The sequence below is a fragment of the Typha angustifolia genome, chromosome 10, assembly GCF_048772165.1.
Source record: "Typha angustifolia cultivar Huaian chromosome 10, ASM4877216v1, whole genome shotgun sequence".
NCBI classification, from domain to species: domain Eukaryota; kingdom Viridiplantae; phylum Streptophyta; class Magnoliopsida; order Poales; family Typhaceae; genus Typha; species Typha angustifolia.
Genome location: NC_133248.1, coordinates 754,558 through 776,400, shown reverse-complemented (window position 1 = coordinate 776,400; position 21,843 = coordinate 754,558). Strand labels below are relative to the sequence as shown.

Sequence of the window (21,843 nt, the reverse complement as noted above, 5' to 3'; positions counted from 1 at the left end):
TGAATCATGATCTTCCTTGGGACAAAAAAATTTACCAGTACATGCAGTAACCCAATGTTGACCAACTTTAGTGGATCATGCATCTGTAAGTGCTAATGTATTCCATGTCACTTGTTAAAAATCAAGTGGGAATAGTAATTCGGGCTTATAGAAGTCCACAAGCACAAACTCCAAACACTATAAAGCAGAACCAGTCAATGCTAACAAAGACAGTGTAAAGCACAAGATAGTAGTGTTACATTATAATATTCATTAGCTCCAAATTCATAGAAAACCATAAGAACAACTTGAAAACAAAAGAAGTGAAGGACCAGATATTAAAACTTTTACATCACCACACAACTGTTTGTGTTCTCATCACTGAAAAGATGTGCACCATAATCACTGTTTTCTGACTGGTTGTTGGAGTAGTAGGGACTTGGATAGCAGTGGTAGTAGCCAGTGTAAGGAGAGATCTGAGGGGATCTGTGATACATCATCTGAGGTTGCATGTATCTGCTGTCATGCATCATCATATTATTGTTGAGCCCCCTCAAGTTATTTATCATGGATGGTGGTGGATGAGCCTGGTAGCCCTGCATGTTCATCATCATGGGGGTCTGATGATGCTGCTGCTGCTGCTGCTGCCCCCCTCCATATCCCCCACCTCCACCATTTGGTGGGAACCCTGTGTAAGCAGGGAAGCCATTCCCTGGAAAGCCCCCGCCATTACCTCCACCAAGCCCATGAAGACCCATCATGCCATTGATGCCATTTACCCTCTTACCATCCCCAGCAATTGGATTACCACCACCAACCAAGTGGGCACCATTGCCCATCTTGCCATTAGTTGCAAAATTAGTGCCCTTCTGATCAGACCCATTTGTGTTCTTCATCTGTTTATTACCATTTTGAATCCCTCCACCCTTCTTGCCAGCTCCATTACTGCCATTTCCACCAGCATTGGCATGGCCTTTGCCATTGCCATTGACATTGACATTCTTCTTTGCATTAGCTGCTGCAGCTGCTGCTGCATTCACCTGCTTCATAAAATTGAGCTGATTCATCTTATCATCAAGAAATCGCAACTCCTCATCGTCGTAGTCTTCATCATCATCGTCATCATAATCTTCTTCATCTGAACTGATTGAAGGAAGCTTGTTGTTGTGCTGTAACTTGAAGGCTTTGAGGCCTTGCATGAGGCCTTGCTTGCCATTGTCCTTGTTATTCTTGTTGCCATCTTTGTTAGGAGTAGCTGCTTGCTTCTGTTGTTGCTTCTGTTGGTTTTGTTTCTGATTCTGATTGCTGTTCTTCTGGGGCCAGAGCTGTGCATGCTTGCCTGATTTGGTTAGTTTCCTGATCAGGGTCTCAGAGTCTACATTTCCAGTGACTGAGACCCTCTGCTGCTCAATATCTATGCTTATGGAGAACACCCCTGAATAATTTACAAATTAACTTGGAAGTCAGTTCATGGTGCTCAAAAAAAAAAATTGAAAGGGAAACTACCACAAGTTTGCAAAGAAATAAAAGCAATTGAAGGTCTCTGTTTAGATCCATAAAGTCTAGTTGGCTAATTTGGGGAAAATGTTGATATATTACTTTACTTTAAACTAGATTGCTAGCTCTATATTGCAGAGGTAAAGCTTCTAAATCAAGATTCATGTTTAAGTAAACAGTCAAACAAGTATTCATGCAGCTGAGCAAAGTGTTAGCTTTTGGAAATGCAAAGAATGATATCAGAAAGTGAAAGAGGGCATATAAAAAAAGAGAGAGAGAAAGAAAATCAAAGGAAAAAAAAAAGTAACTAGCATCCAAAAAAATATATATTAAAAAGAAATTTTTGTTAGTTAGGTACCTTCAATTTTTTGGAGTAGCTTCTTCACTTTCAGCTTGCACCCATCACAGTGAATATTCACCTTGAGGACATGGGTCTGCAAGAAATTAACCACAAGTCAATACTTCTCTCACATCCTTCTCTATTCTCTCATGCTACATTACAAGATGACAAGAGAGAAGAGGTGAGAGAGAGAGAGAGAGGACCTTGATCTTGAGGAGCTTAAAGTCATCATCTTTAGTCATTTCCACCACTATTTGCAGTTGCTGTTTGAAAGATCAAAAGGAACAAAGGCCAACCTCTCTGTCTCTAGAGAGAAATTTGTTTTAGGGAGTTGAGGGAGATGGAGAGAGAGAGAGAGAGAGAGAGAGAGAGAGAGAGAGAGAGAGAGAGAGAGAGAGAGAGTACTTAGAATGGTGGTAAGAAGGGTTTGCATGGAAGGCTCCTCTCCAGCTTTTAGAGTCTCCCTTGTTCCTCTTTCTCTCCACCTCTCCCTCTATATATCTCACTAAGCACCCACATGAATGAGAGCTCCCCCGTCCCACTCCAACCTAGTAAATATATTTCATATACTCACACTCACTCCTTTTCCTCTTACCACTTAGCACCTAGCAGACAAGCACTTCTTTTCTCTCTCTCTCTCTCTCTCTCTCTCTCTCTCTAACATTGTCTCTAGAGAGAGAACTTCTCATATCCCAAGTAAAAAAAAACATCCTACATAATCCTGCCAAAACTTTGCCTTTTGAAATGCCATCCAACGGTCAAAACAAAACACCATGAGCTGTAAGAGGGTAGAGAGTTGAGAGAGAGAGAGAGAGAGAGAGAGAGAGAGATTCAATATGAGAAGAATATTTCAATAAGAAATAGCAAAAACTATTGTGACTTGACATGATCCTGCCACTTTAGAGGCACTTGGCAGCCTACAATTAGCAACAATACTCAATTCTTTGATAGCTAATAACTTCTATTCAACTACTAACCTACAGTGATTAGTCCTCTTATTTTAGTTCCCTCAAAACTTATACTAATTAATGAAAGATTTGTTCATGATTACATCAACACTCTTAAAGACAGGCAGGTCTCGCCTAAAGGTTTAAAGCTCCATTAGAAGTCCATCCATATGCTTAGAAAGTTTTCCCTTTAGAGATGATACACCTAATAACTTAGCAATAATAACAATGATGAACTCATCATTATCATCATAGATCGTGATCTTTATCATGAGTATATATTCTTGCCCAAGGCATCTAATTATTAGGACCATTATAAGATCCTAATAAACTTCTCAAAAGTTTAAAATAAACTTAGATTGGAAGAGTTTATTTCCTGTAGGAAGTTAGCCACCTACCTCTCGACACACGTACAGCCATATTTAAGGGCTTTGTCTTCCATATTTAAGGTTAATACCTTCACATGACTGCCCTACTCTGAATAAATACAAGAGGGCATTTAAGATTCACTCTCTCCTATAGTGCAATTATAACCTACTAATATAATTTATGACTCATGGTAAATAATCTTATTGTGCTAAGACATCATAGATCTAATCACTGTAACTTAGTCTATAGAACCTTATAATATATATATATATATATATATATATATATATATATATATATATAATATATATAATCTACCTAATATTCTTAACATGGAGTAGTAGATGCATGTTGTCTACCAATCCATTGCAATTTTGGATCTCAGGGCATAGAGTACAACAAAGAATGTTAGGTAATTAACTGGGGATTTACTTCTAAATGGAATTACTCAAGTTGGAAGTCCTCTTTCTCCCCCCCCTTATCTCTCCTAGATGTAGTGTTTGACTAATTTAATTTGGTGTATTTACTCAACCAAGTAAGTGGATTCGTGCTAAGATGTGCTATTTCTTTTTAGTCATTAATATGCATAGATCTGATTCAGATCCAAGAGCCCAAATTCACAAGAATCCAACCAATGGCATGTAAAATGTCAAGAATAACAAATTTAATATTGTGAGGATCTAGGAGAAAGTAGAATAAATTTCTTCTTTTGACCATTAGCTATGCTGCTATGGTAATGGTACTTGCTCCTTGCTCAAAGTAGTGCCAATTCAACTATGTAGTCTTAATGTCAACTATGTAGCCTTAATGCCACCACTAGTGAAGAAAAGAAGCATCAAGGCCTATTGATTTAAGTGATTTTTTTTTATTGTATACCCTTCTAAAATCTCTTATATATATATATATATATATATATATATATATATATATATATATATTCTTTTAAAGTTAATATTTGCATCTATATTTTTTCTTAACAAGTTAATTGACAAAATATATAAATGTCATTATTTTTATTTACATGCATTCTTTTTAGCTAAGAATATTTATTTTTTTTCAATGGGTTCTGAGATTATACGTACAAAATTTAGAAAAAGTATACACACAAATAAGGAACTTTGAATTGTATATGTTTGATAAAAATGATCTAATTAAAAGTGTCAATGAGCCAAACATGAGTGAGATAGGTTTTGCTCGTCATCGGCTTGGAGTTAAGTTTATCGAACCCTAACAGGAGTCAAACTAATAAAAAAGAGTTAAAATCCAAGCTTATGTTCTCCGATGTGTCTAGTTTGTTTGGCTTGGCAAGCTAATTCAATTGGCTACGGTTAAACTAATAAATTTAATTAAAATTCTAATAAATAGATCTCAATCTAATTGCGAAAATGTTTATAAATTAGTAATCAATTTCAACCATTAGATTTGAAAATGAAGCTCATGATTTGAATTAAAAATTTTGAATCACTGAGAAGAATTCACCATGAATGCAAGGCCCATGGCATACCCATGGGCCCAATTAGGAATGGGCCCAAAAAGGTAAGCGGGCCAAGTATTTGGAGGCCTCGCAAATGTTTCAATATGATGTTGGGTTAAATCTCCGCCGTCCATTTCGCAGCATAACTAAATCAACGGCCCAACAGACTTTAGATTACACACCTATAGGACGTATATAAGACGCACACCCATACACGATAAAGTGTTAACTTTCCCTCCAGTCTTGCGATCGTCGTCTCTTTCTCGTAACTCCCCCCCCTTCATCACACCAAAAGAGAGGAGAGCCGCGAAAGACGAGGAGATCTGAAGCTTCTTAGGGGTTCTCTTTACCCTTCCTCCTCCCCACTTCCCGAGGTGCGTCTCGATCTTATCCCTTCCTCTTGTTCTGCTCTCTTTTCCGATCCTTTGGAATTCCGTTTCGTTTTCTCTCGTCGATGTTTGCGATCTCTGAGGGCTTGATCCGATTTTCTTGGAATCCGTAGTGTTGATCCGCTTGGAATTATTAATGGAGAATTGTGCTTGGATATCTCGATGCTATTTTGATTCTAGAAAGAATATTAGTGTTACTTATCTCAATTTGGGATTTCTTTTATAAAGAAAAAGATACACAGGTGCTGTTTTCAAAGGTTTCTTTAACATTTTCATATATTCTAGTGATTATGTACCGCCCAAGATTGCCAGGGGACTCGATTCGTCTTGTCGATGGTCCTTTTTTTTTTTTTTCCGAAGTACAACTATATCTCTGGAGCTATAGGTCGAGGATAGCAATAAAGAATCAATCTTGAGTACTTTGACTGAACTTGACAATCGAAGTAATGAATATTACTTATCCAGCTTGCATTGAGGTCTCATGAAGGTAAAATCATTTAGCTTTTAGGGAATTCCACATTAGATATCCAATAAGGTTGGTAATATATAGAGAGTATATTAAACCGTTTTGGTTTGAAATACGTATATATGATGTTTATAGATATTATAGTATTGCTCACTTCCATTGCTAACACATGATGTGTTCAAATACATCAAGAAGTAAGAATTGTCGTACCCTCTTGTGATCGTGTTTTATTAATTTGTCAATATTCAATTGAGATTTTCTTCTAGCAATTGTAAAGTCTTTAAACAAAAATACACCTCTTTGGCTGACGATGTAACGTTAAGGTTGAGAATTTTCAGTCTTGAAGAATGCTATCCGAGTTGCATTTTTCAGTTGAGTTGGTTGAACTCTTGGATCAATTTACTATAGATGGAGGATTCAGTGAGATATCTTTTCAGCAAGTAGTATTTAAGATGAGATGCAAGTCAATTGTGATTTTGACTAGATAGGAGACACACGCCGATTGATAAATTTTTATTACCAAGTCTCTTTTGCTAATATAATCAAATTCCAGTTAACAATTCTTTTGGCTTTGGTTTTTTTTTTTTTAGCTTTATTTAACTATCCTGCTATATTACTGTGTCCACATGGTACTTAATGATAAGAAGATTAAAGAGGAACTTGTGGCCTAGTCCTATAAGGACTCCATCCTTGAGATGTATTCTTTTCAGATAAGCTCCTTGCACTATTGTTGATTTGCCTACCCTGAGATAAGTCCCAGCAAATTTTCCTCCCTTGTCTCTATGTCACTTATATTTTGCCTTGAGAAATCTAGCTTTCAGTGGTTTTTCATACTCAGTCATATCAGCCAAAGGTCATGGAGTTTCCAAGCATTCAGTGACTTTTCATCTTGAATTTGGGGAAATTTCTTCCAGAGTTTGTGTTACTATTCTGAGAAATTAGAACTCTTTTTCTTTTTCTTTTTCTTTTTCTTCTAGAAAGTGTTTCTTTCTTTCTAGAGACAACTTTATTGAAGTATTGTAGTATTCATTTTTTGGGGTTGGTTCTGGATATTATAGATTGGAGCTTCACACAAGTTCAGTAGATTTTGTCAACTGATACAATGATGCAAGGGAAGCTGATTTTGAATCCATATGCCACTCCCTATGTGCCTCTTTCAGAGATCTGTCCCAAGAAAAGTTTTGAGACAGGGAAAAAGGTCACGGAGGAAACGTTAGATGAATCTGAAAAGAAAGACTTGACTACTGAGAAATCCTCAAAGCATCAGCTCCTGGATTTTGCTTCTGATGCCTATGACATCCAGAACATGGAGAAACTTGCTTCTGAGTCGTCCCAAAAGGCAGATCTTTCCTTCAGCTCTGGCAACACTTTGCAAGATGGAATCAATTTCATTGATGATCAGAACATAATAGTGGAATATCTCTCATCAATGTACCCGGGTGTTTCTGTGGATTTCATAGCTGGACTGTTGAATGCAAACCATCACAATGTGAATGAGACGACCGATATGCTGGAGCAGCTCGAGGTACCAAAACCACGCACCTTTTTTGGTTTAGTTCAGCATAAAATTGTGTCTGAAAAGCATTGGAATGCAATGCTTTTTCATGCATTTTCTTTCTTACAATTATCTCTAATTGAAATCCAGAAAAGAAAAGTATTTATCATTATTAACTTACAAGTGGGATACTTGCAGTATGGTGAAGTGTGTGAAGCTTCTGAAACCAGCGGCCATCTGGATCCTTCTGCCCAGAAATTCTAAGTCAGTGGTGGTAATACTGGATGCAATTTGGTCTACCAAATATCTAATCGTGCAGCTTGGCGCCATAATATGGCATGGCCTCAAGTCTTGCCTAGAGTTTCACAAAATATTAGGCGTGTTCTCTTTCACCCTGGCTGTGATTCACCAATCCTTTTCTTCTCTTTTGGTGTGTTTGTTCTGTAATTGTGTAGCTATTTTCCGGCACTTGTTAAGTGGTTGTACAGTTAACTTGGCCATATATACTTTTTACTTCCCTCTCTTTCACAGTGTCTTAGAGCATTATGCGATTATCTATTCGGTAGCAAAATAAAGCTGATAGTAATCCTCTATTCGATTCGGATGTAACAGTGAGGTTGTTGGGTCACTCTTTTCCTTCTCTCTGTGAGTTCGTTGAGTGAGAGTTAGTTGGGTCACTCTTTTTTTCCTTCTTTCTGTGAGTTCGATGAGTGAGAGTTATCCACTACCTCTTTATGCCTGTGGCCCTCACTCTCATTAAAGATAATTAGTCTTGGTGACAGCCTAACTTTCTACCGCCAAAAATTGAAAGAAATTAATTAGGTTTCGTCTGCAGATGGTGATGTGTTTGGAATTTTTTGGTTATATCGAACAACCACCCACGATTTTTCTATACATTACCATTTTCCCTTTGACGAAGCAGCCACTACCTTTCCGTAGATTATTTATGTACTGCTTCCACATAGAATTTCCTATACATCAACATCATTATTTAACACATCCTACACATTGACACTGCTGTTCAACAGATTCTTATAAGTATCCATAGCACGAGATGACCAAAGATAGATAAATAGTGTTAAGCCTCTAGCTAATATAAAGCTGTATAAGAGTAAATTCACATAGGGATGGACCGGAGTTTCTGAAGCGAAACATATACCACTCATTTAATTCCTATATAGACAATCTCAAAACGTCAGTGTGTAACTGACCCCAAGAATTCCACTATGGATGAGCTCTCTCTTATTTGATTCTAAGCAATGTGGCTTCTAAGGCAGCAGATCACTCGGAAAAGGAAAAGAATTCTATCACCAGCTCATCTCCATCCTTGCAATAATCAAAATAAAAGCAGCACAAAAATGCAGGCGGGAATGAGAAAGAATGCCCAAGTTGGAGATAACTTGCAGAGATAACCCCGGGTGATCATGATCTGTGCTCCAACTTGGATGTGAAATCTTCACCCATATCTCAATGTTACTATTGCTTGCATGAGTTTGACTGCGCCTTAGATTCTTTTACAAGCTTCCTCATTAATTTCCCGAACATCTCTGCTTGAGAGCTAGGTCTCACAATGTTGGCGTTGCCCCACTGGGAGCACGAATCAGTCCACCACCTCTTTTTGGCAGAGCACCAGGCCCCTGGAACTGGCCTGTTGCGCCAGCGCCCGAGTATTTTGTCATCGATCTTGTCTAGAACTGGTTCATACTCCCGGAACTGCCTTGCAAAAGGCATTCCACTCCGTTTCATCTTGTCATAATCAGTCATGTTCAGGGAGTGGGGTTCCATCCCCGGCGGATCATCCCACACCATATACCGTAGGTCAGTGTTCACCGTCGTGCTCTGGAAATCAGGAGAGTTGCATATAACTGAATGGAAATAGCCTTCTTGGGACAATACAACATTTGTAAAGTACAAGAGAAGTGTCCTAGGAAGATTGTTCCAACCAAGAATGCAGTACTCTATAAAGCTTCGGCTTAGAATGACCCATGGTGAACCTATTCAAAGAACATGTTACATAATGGTGAGGAAAGAAATAAAAATGGCTAGGATATGGCAAAACAAATTGGTCAGAAGAGAAAAATTGCCTGTAAAGAATTTAAAAGAATCAGGAGTTGTCCGCTTCTCTGAAGCTTGAAAGTACTGGTTCCTCCCCGCCAAGTATATGCCAGCATCTACTATAATGGGTTGAACTCGCTGAAATCTGCAACAATGTAACTGTCAAAATTAGTACTACAGTTTCAAAGGAAGAAAGCATTCATGAGGATATTAAAGAGTTAAATAAATGACTTTACTCTTTCCATCCAATGTCACTAGAGTGATCTATGAAGTTGAGGTCCCTTGGCACAGAGGAGAAGACATGAATTAGGTCTGCAAGAAAAAGTAAGAATAATGTAGGTATCATTTATCAGTATGACACTGTAGATCTAGCATAAACGGGCATCATTCAGAAAGCACCAATAACAAAATGAGAGCACAAAATCCTTTCTGCTTAAATGAAACTTCAAAGTTCAAACAAGTGTGCATGCATTGTCATATTGTGAACGAACAAACAAGATAGAATGTGGGCATGTTATTAATGATGAGAAACATAATTACCAATAAATGATTCATCTGAACAAAAGTAAAAAATGTTAAAAAGGAACTAAGCTACAGAGAAAAAGGAAAAGGAAAAAAACATTTGAAAGTACTACATTAGTTGCAAAAATCATTGACAATGGAAGAATCATTTTAGATCAGGGTTTCACATTATCAGTTTTGCAACAATAATAAGAAAATTCCATTCATAACTTTTACCATAAAATACATGATAATCTAATCCACTAGTAAAGCCATGAGCAAAAGGTTAGCTAAAAGGATTAAAGTTCAAAAGCAAAGACTTATGCACACGCGAGAAGAGGTTTAAGAAATATGCTTAAAAGAAATTTCATAAACCCCCCAAATGTCATCAAATTTTCACCAGCCACCCAAACAAGGCCACTTCTAGTCGCTTTGTCATTCACTCTGTTAATACATTTGCACGGCAGAAGCCAACTATAACTAACAAAAGTGGTGCAGCAGTTCAAACTTCAAAGCCTACAGAAAACTTTCACTTGAGGAACTTCACATATCCAAGAGAAGCATAACTAAAAGACCTATTTAAAAGAAAGTCTATGACTTTCCGCTCCAGATCTAGGAATTTATCCTGAAAAGCACTATAATAAAACATGTGATTATCAGTCATAAGTCATAATTATCTGCCACCATTAACAAATCAAAATATTATAGCAACCTCTGTTGGTTTACAGATTAAAGTTATAGGTTATATACTAGTTACTCTCAAATAATAGAATGAATTGACTCATATGACACTAAGAAACATTTGATCTTAAGGATAATTTGTCATCTTCTTGTTATCTTCCTCTTTACTGGTAAGTTCCACAACTTACATGCGCCTTAGCATTAAAGACGATTAGACAAAATAGAACACTTTAAAACTATCTCCATATGCATATTCACAAAACAAATAGTAGAGGAAAATAGAAGAACGAGACAATGATCCAGTATTGTGTTTTATCTCAGTAAAGCCTCAAGCAGTATGTATACATCAGGAACAATTTCTACTGATAGATATCCACATATCCTGCATCCATAATTTATTTTAAGTTATTCCAATCTCCTAATTTGCCTAAAATTAAAATAAATCAAGAAGATAATATACTTCTTACTAAAACTTGCAAAGGTTAGAAGAATTTAGCTTCCTAAATTTGAGATAGTTTGAAAGCTAATGAACAAGTAGATGGCATTGCAAGCACAACATAATATATATATATATATATATATATATACATATATGTATATATATGTATATATGGTAATCACAAAATAGGTCCTCCTAAACAATGAATCTCACTCTTCCAGGTATTACTATTCAGAAAATGAGCTGAAAAGGTAAAACATGACCATTTCAATTTCCCATCATACAAGGAAAGTAGCTTGCAAAAGAATATTGAGAAAGAACGCAGGCACAAATGAGAAAACTATATCACAGTAAATTACAAGAGATCGGCGGATATCTACATACATAAGTCAACGCGAAATTCAAAGTAAACAGACCAACTTAGTTCCTCGAATCTAAACAGCAAGCAAAGACGACTCAAATTATGGACTTGAACAAGCACTATATTCAATAGTTAAAGCAAAAATCAAATCTTTCCAGATCTAGCCTACCAAAATCAGGACACATAAAAAAAAACCCAACTTTTTAAAATAGCTTACAATCCCAGATCGCCAAAAAAGCTCGAAACCACCAAAAACAAATAAAATTGCATTGTTCTAGTACAAATCCAACGTACCATCCTGAGTTACGAGCGGATAATCTGCGGCATTTAACGTCACGAACCAATCCCATCCGTCATCAATCCGGAGAAGCACGGCCGCCGCCCGCAGCGTCGCCGCCAAGCCCGATGACCCCATGTGGGTCCCAGCGGTTGGCCGCCCGACAATGTCGACATTCCCGAAGGCCCTCGCGGCGGGGAGGGATCGGAGAACAGCAACAGCGAGGTCGGCACGCTCGGATTCAGGGGCGTCGGCGGAGAGGTGGAGGACGTACCGATTTCTCGGATGGTACACGGCGAGGAGGAGGCGGAGGAGCCGCCGAGAGTCGCCACGGCCCCCGGCGAGGAGGTAGGCGAAGGATGGAAGGTGTTGGGGCCCGCGGCGGAGGTAGGTAGGAGGGGAGTGATGGGAGAAGAGAGCAGAAGAGGCGGAGAAGCCGGAGAGGGCGGAGAGGAAGAGGAGGAGGGAGACGAAGGAGATAGAAACGAGGGGGAAGAGCCACTTCTCGGGGGACCTTGACATGACCCCAGGAGCATGGGATCTGCGGCTAGGGTTAGGTTTAGGGTCAGGTGCATGGGCTTCCCTCGCCGGAGGAGGAGATCAGAGCCATCGCATTAGGGTTAGGGCTATAGGAGATCTCATCTCTCTCGTTTTTCTCTCCCTCCCTCTCTCTCTCTCTCTCTCTCGACTCTAGTTTCGTCGGTTTGTTTCTTCGAAAGGAACGATTCGGGTACGGACTTCGCAGCAGAAAGAGGAGAAGACGAGGAGAGAGAGAGAGAGAGAGGGGAGAAACGGATCAGGAAACGGTTTTTGCAGATCTTGGGGATACGGGATTACTGTCTTGAAGATGGGAAACGCGTTCTTATGGTGGCGCCTGAGTGCAAATGAAGCATAGTCTTTAGCACCTTTTACCTTATACCTTATCAAAAGATTAAGATCTACAACCAACCTTAAATCAAAGTTTTCAATTTGACACCGACATTTTTTATTAATACATTTTTCGATTATTTATTCAGGAGTCTCTCATGGCGTGGCGACGATTTAATGAAGAATGCAGGGGTCAAATTAAGAAAAATATGAACAGACAGATGACGGGATAATTGTTTACACGAAAATCCATGCATATTTAAAGCTCCTTGTTGAAACGGTCAAGAAGACAAGAACTCATCACCTACCCTAATTATATGCATATATATATATATATATCAATCCGCTATCCATTTTTCTTTTAATACCCTGTTAATTTTCTTAATTATTAGTCGCCGTATTATAGATGCAAAATAATTTTAACACCCTTCAGTAAGTTTATTTTATTAATCCATTGGTAAGATAGAGACCTTGAAATCTTGACCTGGATATAGAAGACGAGAATGATTCCATTCAAAATGGAAGAAATAGTAGACAATGCAATCATCTTTGGCTTGATCTTAAGGAGTTTATCTAAATCTTCTTCTTCTTTTTATTTTTTGCAAAAAAGGTCACTATGCTAAACACCCTCTTAAATATGTAATACTTAAAAGAAAGTTGGTATGAATTAAACATTTAAGTATCATATGATGAGAAAGGAACAATAGACAAGACAAAGTTGCAAAGCCAATGACTAGGCAAACATGATAAAATGACACAAGTTTCATCATCAGAGAAACAAACTTTGCATAATAATAGATATCAGAGAAGCAGAGGCAACCAGAAAATGTACTAAACCTGCCAGAATACAGTGATATATAGTACGTGATTATTGAAATAATTTTGCCAATGTCATTGGTGTACCAGCTCTCAGCAACCTAATTATACAAAGCAAATTATAGAACAAATTCCTTGAAGGAAGAATAAGACTTTAACATTTTAATTGCTGAATTCTAATTTTATTCAATCTTCACTTACAATTCTAGCTTACTGTTAATTGTGTTCACTGTGAACGAAATGATAGCAAAGTTTAAAGTACCAAAGAAATTCATCCCAACTACATATTACCTCACAGAAAATGCAAAAAATAAAATTTGAAATATCTACATAAATCTCATATAACACAACCACTTTTGACTTAATAAGGGTTCACATTGTGAAAGATCTAACCATTGACTAGACAAGATAAGTATTTGAGAAATAGATAAGTACCATGCTGCTGTGGTCATTTAAATAGGCCCCATCTGCAGCCCAGGGCATTCCCTCAGAAGCGTGTCCTTTACAGTATCAGATCTACTCAATAATTTACTGCCTCAAGGCACTGTAAATGATCTGGATGGGAATCTTTCACTGTCATCAAGATAAAGCAGCCTAACTGGCTACTCAAACATAGTAACCATTAGAACAAAATTAGAAGCTAAGTTTAGATTTCTTTTCGTAGAACCTTACCTTGAATCCAATGAAATGACTAATTACAGCATGTTAGGAGGACAGATGATCTACCCAGGATAAATCTCATATCTATTTATTAGTTTCATGTATATATCAGTCAACTGACTGTTTGTATAAAAGGAATTGGTTGTTAGGCAGATGTGATGAAATAGTTGTCATTTGTGAACAAAGCTGATAGTACCATCAAACTAAAGAATTTCCCACATTACCCACAGAAAAAAATAAACCAGTACTTTCAGCTCCGGAAGAAATCAAAACTGTGAATGAGCACCTCTTTCGTCTAACTGAATAACAAATTATAAGCATGCAAAGTGCAGCAAAATAGTCCTCTACATTGAATAATATCTGAAGGCAAACAACAACATATTCTCCAAGAAAGATCACCTAGAAGTACAATCTATGAACTCCGCCATTATACAGTGCCCAAAACTCTATTTTCTTCACCAGTCATCCAAACAGATTATACCTTTTGTAGAGACATTTGGAAAAGAATATGGTACTTTGGTAACCACATCCTATACAACCAAACAAGTACTTGTTAACTGCCCAAAAATGATGGCTTTGAGATCCAAATGCTGCACATTTCAGGCAGCAGGTATTAGCATTCGCAGCATGCAGTGAAGCATGAACAGCCATCTCAATGAGCCCTAGTATGACATTAGCTGCACGACGGAAGAAAAAAGTCCACAGAATTAGAGTGTGAAGCAACAAAATATTCCAAAAATATATGACACAGTGCCTATCCAATAGTCGCCAGTTTAACTTGTACAACATAATGCTAGGTAGGATAAATTTGTCTGGAAAGAGTGAAAAATAAGAATATTTAGCAAATACTTATATCAGTTTACGCTAACATAGAAACAGATGCTATATGGTTGCATCAGAACTTAAGATGAGTACAAGGAACATTAACATATAGATAAAGGAAACCTAAAATATAAACTTCTCACCTTTAGCTCAAAGAATGTCTAGAGAATTGGATTTACTGATTTGATGCCTTAAAAGAAGTAAATGTGGTCCCTAGCTGCGATTGACAGAGAAGACAGGCATCAGGTGTCAATGCCTTAAGGAATGATTTCTTGAGGTCAAGCACTGAGATTGTATCCAAGACTCTCGTACAAAATCTTCGGACTTCTGCACGGCGAGATTGTTTTTCTGGCAACTTCAATAGAAGTTCTCGGATCAGCTCACAAAGAGCCTTCACGTGTTTCTTCAATAGCTTAGATGCACCTGAGACATCCTTATCTTGCTCCCCTTTGCTTCTTGGTACCCAGGATTTCAATATGCACTCTACCAGATCTAGTGTTTCAATTCGTCGAAATTCTGATTTTGCACTTCCACATTTTTCCAAGAGGAAGCCAAAAAGCTGCCGAGCAATCCAGGGATGTCTTCGAATAACCTCCTTCACAAAACCAATCTTTAGACGGGATTTTTTATTATTAAAGTAGTCAACCAATATATTGCGAAATATATCTACAGCTCCCTCCAGTTGAGGTTCAGAAACATTTCTGGAATTTATGATTTTCAATATCCAGAATGTCGAGTTCTGAGCTACAGAAGAAATCGTCTTGAATCGGGAACGTGATGCAGATTTCAGACATTTCTCCAATAGGGTCTCAAGACTAGACATCTCAACTTCAGTGCCTTTAGGGTAATCTTTTGCCTTAAAAATCTTTTTCTGCAAAATTCCACCTATACGCTGTCTAAGCTGCTCACCACCATCACCAGTATGTGATTTGATAAAAGCTTGCATCAAGTAAGAATACACTGTCAACACCTGAGTCTTTCCTGTATAAGAAAGAAGATTTGACAAAAAATAATCAAAATGTGAGCAAATTCCCGATTTTGCAATTGACAAGCAAGTAAAATACAAATAGGGAAACAAATGGGAACCTGATAAGAAGAAAAAAAAAAGATAAAATGAAATAGAAAAGAAAAGAATTTCTGTGTTCTTGCATAAAATCTTAGTGCTTTAAACATTAATTGTATCTAGAGAAGCAGCTCAAAGACATATTAAATGTCTTGCAAACTTTCCATCTTTCAAGTATATAGCAAAAATTATAAATATTAGTTTTGACAATGCATTTTTTCTTGCAAAGGAAAAAAAAATCACAAAAGTGTTATTGGGTATACTACCTGGATTCTTCTGCAGGAATATTTCCAGTAGTGCAAGCACACGAAATTTGAAAGGCATAAGCTGGGATTGGACACCATCGTTCGTAGAAATTTTACGTTCCTTGAAGACCCGTGCAATATATGGATCAATCCGGAACATGGCATCATCATCCATATCATCAGAATCATCAGAAACAGGGAGCTCTTCATCTTTTTCTGTAAGTTCCGGATCAGTTACGTCAACTCCAACCATTTCCTCTGAATTATCCTCATCATTCTTGTTTACTTCTTCATCAACAACTTCAGCTCCAGACTTTCCTTCAAAATCATCTCCATGATCATCACTATCACCTGTCTCAGCAGGATCAATTAAGTCATTTTCCTCAGATTCTTCAATTCCAAGAAAATCATCCTCTTCATCATCTTCATCACTTCCACTTCCAATTGTCTGATGGCGGGGAGGTTTTAGATCTTTCTTCACAATTCTCAACATTTGAAGAAGTCCTGCATCTGTTATCTCATCACAGAAGAATCTGAAAACCTGAGAGGAAAAGCAAGAAAGTTAGGTGAGATGCTAAAGTTACATTGCCATCAAGCAGAAACAAAATAATACCAGCTATAAATTCCTGGTTGTTCTTGGAATAAAAGTTATATAATGCTGCTGCTCTCGCATCAAATAATCGTTGTTTTGGGGGGGGGCACCATGATAATTTTACTGTTTTCCCATTAATTCCAAAATTTGATGAAGTTTTTATAACTAAGATGTCCGAGAGATAATAGGGAACAATATATATGCTTCCAATTCTTTAAACTTGAAAGTATCTTATTTGTGCAGTTAATGGACCATCCAACTTGCCTGTTCAACAGCAAAACATGTAGGACCAGATGACTGAGGCAAAAGAGAAAGCAAAGTGTCCACTAGCACATTCATAAATTCTGGAGTTCCATTTTCATCAAATTCATCTTCTTCCTCTGATGAATCACCATGAGCAGCAGAAGGAAAAGCCTTCTTGCAACATATGACTATTTCTATTGAAGCTTCCGAAAATTCGCCTGGTCGGAGAAGGACTTGTAGCAACAACTGGATGAGGAGATAACGCAATGCATGAATCTTAGTGGCATCTAGTCCAGCCTTATCTTTTGTTTCCTTTCACAAACAAATAATGGAAGCCAAAGAAAAGTTAGACAAGTAATCTAAACAATGGAATAATAAAAGTCATACTGTGAACATATGGAAACAAAATTAAGATCTTAGCTTAGTAGGATAAGCTAAGTTAAATAAGTTCAAACAACACAGTAAACCGAGAAACCCTTAATGAGAGATCCACCTAAATTGTGCAGAAATAGGTAATCAAAGCAACAAGATAACTAGCCAAATGAACAATTACTCACCAGAAAGGAGCATGCACAAAGTAAACCTAGCTTCCATGACCAAAGAGGAACCGCATACTATCAGGCCCAACCAAGAATTGCCATAAGAAGATGAACGAGTGGAGTGTAGAAAGAAGGTTTGGTCTGGAAGCTCAGTAAAGTAACTTTATTCCCATTTATTTCAATAGTTGTACCAGACAGATTAATGGTAAAGCTGAATTGAAAAGGAAACTGCCCTTTTTTCTATTTTTGGGAAGACAGATCTTGATTTTATAAGTTGATTTCAAGGCTGTACTATAAAAAGACATGACTTATTTAAATTCTAAAGTCTAATCACTCAATGCTATTGTACTTAAAAGTATTGTCAATGTATAAAAGATTGTAGCAGTAAATGGGGGAGGGGGGGAAGAGAGACCAACTACTGTAGGTGTCGAACACCTAAATGGGATGTCTGGAAATCAAACTAGATCAAAAATAAGTAGCATGAAGAGTGCAACACTGCAAAGAGAACTGTCTAGCCTTACCCTCTTTTTAGAAAATGTTGTTTCTATGGCCTGTACCTATCACCTCTTAGATAAAAGTGGCAAGATTTACTGTCACTCCAAGTGACAAATAGATAATTCAAGATAAATATTACATAAGATAAGATTCTTAGTTGATACTTGAAAGTTGAAACCAATAAATTAAAGAATAGGACCTAGCGGCCAAGTCTGATACAGCCAAAATAATTTGTACCTCACGAGAAAGCGTAGATTCCATTGCTTGCAGCTTCTTAAATGCCTTTTCATCTTCACTGCTCAAGGTCCTATAGAGTGATACTGAAGGGATGTTGCAGAGTGTATTCAGGAAACACATGAAGTAAGATCCTAGGTCATTAAGCTCAGGATCGTTAATAACATGCGAGCTCTCCCCTCTCTGTGCATCCTCTAATAATAACTGAAGCTGCTCTATGCACATGCTTCGTAAAGAGCTGGAAATGGCAGCTTTTGGCCACTTAAACTTTTCCTGCAACTCAAATGATGTCACCTCAGTCCCCAAGGAGGCAGAGAACAAACCCTGAACTGCTAGAAATTTCATTATTTCTGCCTGCACCCGAAATTTCTCTTTGACAAACTTCTCTGTGTCAGTATCGCTCAAAGACTTCAAACTAGAATCTAGTTTTAGATTTTTTAGAACACGAGGCATGGTATCTATTACCCAGTTCTTCAAAAAATCTGAATTTCCCTGGGCTTGAGAATCCCTATCTTCTGTTGAACCCACTTCAGAATTCTCATCAGTGGTCTGACTCTGATCAGAAGGTTCATCTGTGACAGGACCTTCATCTACAAACAAGGACATCAAGTTATGCACAAAAAGTATGCAACCTGGGGCACTAGAGAATTTGGCAACCAGCTGTTTGACTGTTCGTGTTTGTGTAGTGCTGTCAAATCTACCATTGCTGTACTTCTGCAATGATACAATAGCTGCAACACGCCGATCATCATTATCACTAACCAAATTTACTAATTCCTTCAAAAAATGCTGACCAGCATTATATAACCAGGATGCTTCATTTGACAGAATGTCCATTAAGCAGTGGATGATTTTGTTGGAGAGGACAATTTGAATGCATGATTCAGGCAGTCTTGGGAGGAGAATAAGAAGAACATTAAGTGCCAAATGCTTCCTGTCGTGGGATGACAGCAGCAGTGATCCTTCAATGACAACCTCAAAGAAACTACGAAGATTATTAGCAATATCCTCAGAAGAGCTACCTTTCTTACTCCTTTTGTGCTTCTTACTAGAACTTGAACACACTGTAGCATCTTCTTGAGATGCCATTTCTGGTACAAGCATGTTTACCACCAAAGGCCAAATGCTGTGCAGACGAGGCAGACAGAAGGTTGATTCCTGAAGAGACACGAAGTCCAAATAGTGAAATTTAGCTGAAAGAAAATTAGTTTAATACATATAATACAAAGCAACTGTAAATGCACGTCCCCATCAACTGATTATGCTACATCATGACTATTTCAAAAGTATCTTCAACAAGCTTGTAAGATTAATATATCAAAAGCAATGTCTAATCACCTAGATATTTCAATTTTAAAAAATTTACCTTGAAACAAGGCAAAATACATAACAGATGATCTCGTGTAAAAAAGTTGTCACTACTGAACGGATGTGGCAGGAGCTTTCCAAAGAATTCAATATCCACATTAAGTCTCTCTTGCAACTTCAAGGCTAGCAACAGTGCATCAGGATCTCCAACTTCAGCAGCTTTATCCATCCATTCATGCATGCCAGGAGCTTTAATGACTTCAGTCAATATAGCTTCACCTGGAAGCTGTAAAGCTAATACAAACATTTATCAGATCTAACTAAATTTATATATATGATAACAATTTATGGGGAAACGTATAGTAGACTAGTACGGATACCACCTATTTCAGATACTTTAATGAAAATATAAGCAGGTTGGGCCTAGTTTTTAAAGAGTAATATACTACAAAGTTAGACACTGAATAGAAAACTTGCCTTTCTACAGCTTTTTTGTACACTATTCATCAATATTGGAGCATTAATTTCCCACACTGATTACCAGCAACTTTCCCATGGTCTTTGTAAAATTACAATGTGGCACTATACACTTAAATAGTTACCCACATAAGCTCTAAATTTCCTCCTTTTATCTTTTTGATACTTTATGCTCTTTCAAATTTATTCATGCATATCTGCTAAATTCTAAACATTTATAAACTAAACTACTAGGATTTCAAACACTCAAATATGCACCCATCGCATGTATGCTATAAAGAACATTGGCATGCACGCATGTCACAGAGGTTACATTGTCATAATACATACAATTTTAACTGATTAATAAAACTGAATCCATACATCCCTTCATTATAATGACCCTCTAGAATATACCTTCTCAACCATATCCAAAATGATAGAAGTGGCTGGCTCACTTAAGTAGCGCTTTTTGCCCGCAAGTGAGATGACAACGCTCATAAAATCCTTGACAACAGATGTTTTATCATCCAAAATCCACTCTGTGGCAATTCTTCCAGATCTAGCAAGTGATCCATAAGAAAATAGGCGACCCAAAAGGTTATCTTTAACTTCCTGAAGTAACAAGGAAGCAAATATCTTAGATACAACAAGAGAAGAAAAGTTAATTAGTTGTTTACATGACAAGAATGCACGCCAGGTGTTACCTGACCCTTCATTGAAGACGAAACTTCCAGCAAATCAACTATCAGTTTCATCAGGGAGTCCACCTTGATAGCAGGAATTGCCCCAACTACAAGTGTTAAACCCAGTGCAAACCCTTGTCTCGCACACTACATATAAGAATCAATTCAAGATAGTGTTAAATATGACATCAACACCTTGTTGCCTATTTGAACTGAAACTTTGCTGCCTTCTACATGAAATATATTAACCACCAAAACAGAGTATCAAGCAAGCTATCTTTTCACAATAAGGCAGTGTAAATGAAATGTGCTCCAGCAAATAAATAAACCATTAACAAGAAAGAAAATGAACTTTTATTAATGAAAGGATTTCGCTGGTCAAAGTTTAGAAATCTTTTGGTACTACTGTAATTGCAATAGTCAATATTAGGAAATAGCAGGATTTCATCTACTTTATTAAAAGTAGTCCACTTTAGGTCCACAATTCGAGCACCAAGTAAGGTCTTCAAAAATTCGAGCAACCAAGTCTTTAAAGGGTTGCTTCTACTTTATGAGTTGTAGAAATCTAAGCTGCAGCAAAGAAGGTAGACTATTCTATTTCCTGTCATCTGATTTTTTTGCTTTAGCAAGGAATTTGACACAGTTTTTAGATGGTTAATGTCAGACTGACAGCCGATCTTAAAAGTTTGCAAGCTCTTGTGGATCCTCTTAATCATTGGGTTCCGCTCTAGCCAATCTATTATAGGAAAGTAAATGCTTCTGTTCTACCTACATCACACAAGCCTCCCTATGCATATATGGCTGGCAATCCAATAATGGTTAGAGAGCAATGCACAAATAAATATTTACCCCTTACCTCCCTCGAAGAAGACACTCCGCGAATAAGCCGACGAATAGCATATCGAAGAGAAGCTGCACAATTTTCCAATCCATCATTCTGCTCAGCCTCCAACCGAGCCTCACCCGCCGCCTCATCAGCCCCCTTCCCCCCGCTCTCCTCATACGCCTTCTGCACCTCGCGCAACTCATCCACCAGCTGCTCCGCCGCGGCTTCCCGAACAGATGAATCCATTGACGCCAAATCCCCAAATAGATTCACATGGAGCGAGGGAAGATTACTTGCTGTAAGCGAAGGGACCGCAGGCACCTGAGCCGCCACCGCAATGGGCTCTTCGGGCTTCTTGCCCTTGGATTGCTCCTTGGTCTCCAAAGCAAGGCGGTGCCTTTCTTTATCCAATGCCTTCCTCAGCTTCTTCTTCTCCATGGATTTCACTTTCGCATCACTATTGTCACCTTGACCCGATTCTTCCGTAGATTTTGGACTAGATACGTCTAGTTCTTCTGCAGAAGAGGAAGGTCTCTTCTTACCGGCCATCTTTAAGTTGAGAAAAAAAATTCTTTATCGTCCCTAACACGAGCCGCCGATTCGAGCAAGGGAACACCACCCCCTCTTTGTAGAGAAGAAGAATCTCGCGTGGAAGGACAGTAGGGTTTATAACCCTAACGTTAAACCTTAAAATGAATTTTATAGTGAGAATTATTGGATA

The 21,843-nt window shown here is 37.9% G+C and overlaps 4 protein-coding genes across 6 annotated transcripts; 1 reads left to right on the top strand and 3 right to left on the bottom strand.

The window, feature by feature from the left end:
- Positions 1-203: 203 nt before the first annotated feature.
- On the bottom strand, positions 204-2,482 carry LOC140768029 (uncharacterized). 2 transcript variants are annotated; one of them, XM_073108106.1, is made up of 4 exons: positions 2,222-2,482; positions 2,020-2,122; positions 1,835-1,910; positions 204-1,414 (listed from the first exon to the last, which is right to left on the bottom strand). In XM_073108106.1, exons 2-4 carry the CDS (start codon positions 2,056-2,058, stop codon positions 327-329), a joined length of 1,203 nt encoding a protein of 400 aa, XP_072964207.1. In that variant the 5' UTR covers positions 2,059-2,122; positions 2,222-2,482; the 3' UTR covers positions 204-326. The 2 variants fall into 2 exon arrangements, with proteins under 2 accessions (XP_072964207.1, XP_072964206.1); XM_073108105.1 differs by having other exon boundaries at positions 2,020-2,482.
- Positions 2,483-4,843: 2,361 nt separating this feature from the next.
- Positions 4,844-7,484, top strand: LOC140768750 (uncharacterized). Of its 2 annotated transcripts, none has more exons than XM_073109141.1 (3): positions 4,844-4,980; positions 6,520-6,986; positions 7,155-7,484. In XM_073109141.1, exons 2-3 carry the CDS (start codon positions 6,564-6,566, stop codon positions 7,218-7,220), a joined length of 489 nt encoding a protein of 162 aa, XP_072965242.1. In that variant the 5' UTR covers positions 4,844-4,980; positions 6,520-6,563; the 3' UTR covers positions 7,221-7,484. The 2 variants fall into 2 exon arrangements, with proteins under 2 accessions (XP_072965242.1, XP_072965244.1); XM_073109143.1 differs by lacking the exon at positions 4,844-4,980 and adding an exon at positions 5,394-6,376.
- Positions 7,485-7,976: 492 nt separating this feature from the next.
- Positions 7,977-12,159, bottom strand: LOC140768988 (beta-glucuronosyltransferase GlcAT14A). Its single transcript, XM_073109486.1, has 4 exons — positions 11,288-12,159; positions 9,248-9,323; positions 9,041-9,156; positions 7,977-8,950 (listed from the first exon to the last, which is right to left on the bottom strand). The coding sequence occupies exons 1-4, from the start codon at positions 11,790-11,792 to the stop codon at positions 8,433-8,435; spliced, it is 1,215 nt and encodes a 404-aa protein (XP_072965587.1). The 5' UTR covers positions 11,793-12,159; the 3' UTR covers positions 7,977-8,432.
- A 1,681-nt stretch (positions 12,160-13,840) lies between these two features.
- On the bottom strand, positions 13,841-21,775 carry LOC140768315 (rDNA transcriptional regulator pol5). Its single transcript, XM_073108567.1, has 9 exons — positions 21,153-21,775; positions 20,318-20,443; positions 20,028-20,225; positions 19,213-19,440; positions 17,850-19,004; positions 16,600-16,890; positions 15,765-16,284; positions 14,579-15,416; positions 13,841-14,290 (listed from the first exon to the last, which is right to left on the bottom strand). Exons 1-8 carry the CDS (start codon positions 21,669-21,671, stop codon positions 14,611-14,613), a joined length of 3,843 nt encoding a protein of 1,280 aa, XP_072964668.1. The 5' UTR covers positions 21,672-21,775; the 3' UTR covers positions 13,841-14,290; positions 14,579-14,610.
- Positions 21,776-21,843: the final 68 nt, after the last annotated feature.

Excerpts from the sequence above, each read along its gene's own strand:
- LOC140768029 (XM_073108105.1), bottom strand. The coding sequence starts at position 2,058 with ATGACTAAAGATGATGACTTTAAGCTCCTCAAGATCAAG. Across the intron at positions 1,911-2,019 it reads TTAAGCTCCTCAAGATCAAG|ACCCATGTCCTCAAGGTGAA; the intron begins GTCCTCTCTCTC and ends AATTTCTTGCAG. Across the intron at positions 1,415-1,834 it reads GCTACTCCAAAAAATTGAAG|GGGTGTTCTCCATAAGCATA; the intron begins GTACCTAACTAA and ends TAAATTATTCAG.
- LOC140768750 (XM_073109141.1), top strand. The coding sequence starts at position 6,564 with ATGATGCAAGGGAAGCTGATTTTGAATCCATATGCCACTCCCTATGTG. Across the intron at positions 6,987-7,154 it reads ATATGCTGGAGCAGCTCGAG|TATGGTGAAGTGTGTGAAGC; the intron begins GTACCAAAACCA and ends GGATACTTGCAG.
- LOC140768988 (XM_073109486.1), bottom strand. The coding sequence starts at position 11,792 with ATGTCAAGGTCCCCCGAGAAGTGGCTCTTCCCCCTCGTTTCTATCTCC. Across the intron at positions 9,324-11,287 it reads TCCGCTCGTAACTCAGGATG|ACCTAATTCATGTCTTCTCC; the intron begins GTACGTTGGATT and ends TTTTTCTTGCAG. Across the intron at positions 9,157-9,247 it reads AGTGACATTGGATGGAAAGA|ATTTCAGCGAGTTCAACCCA; the intron begins GTAAAGTCATTT and ends ACATTGTTGCAG.
- LOC140768315 (XM_073108567.1), bottom strand. The coding sequence starts at position 21,671 with ATGGCCGGTAAGAAGAGACCTTCCTCTTCTGCAGAAGAACTAGACGTA. Across the intron at positions 19,441-20,027 it reads TTTTGGATATGGTTGAGAAG|CTTCCAGGTGAAGCTATATT; the intron begins GTATATTCTAGA and ends TTAGCTTTACAG. Across the intron at positions 16,285-16,599 it reads CATGTTTTGCTGTTGAACAG|GTTTTCAGATTCTTCTGTGA; the intron begins GCAAGTTGGATG and ends TTTTCCTCTCAG.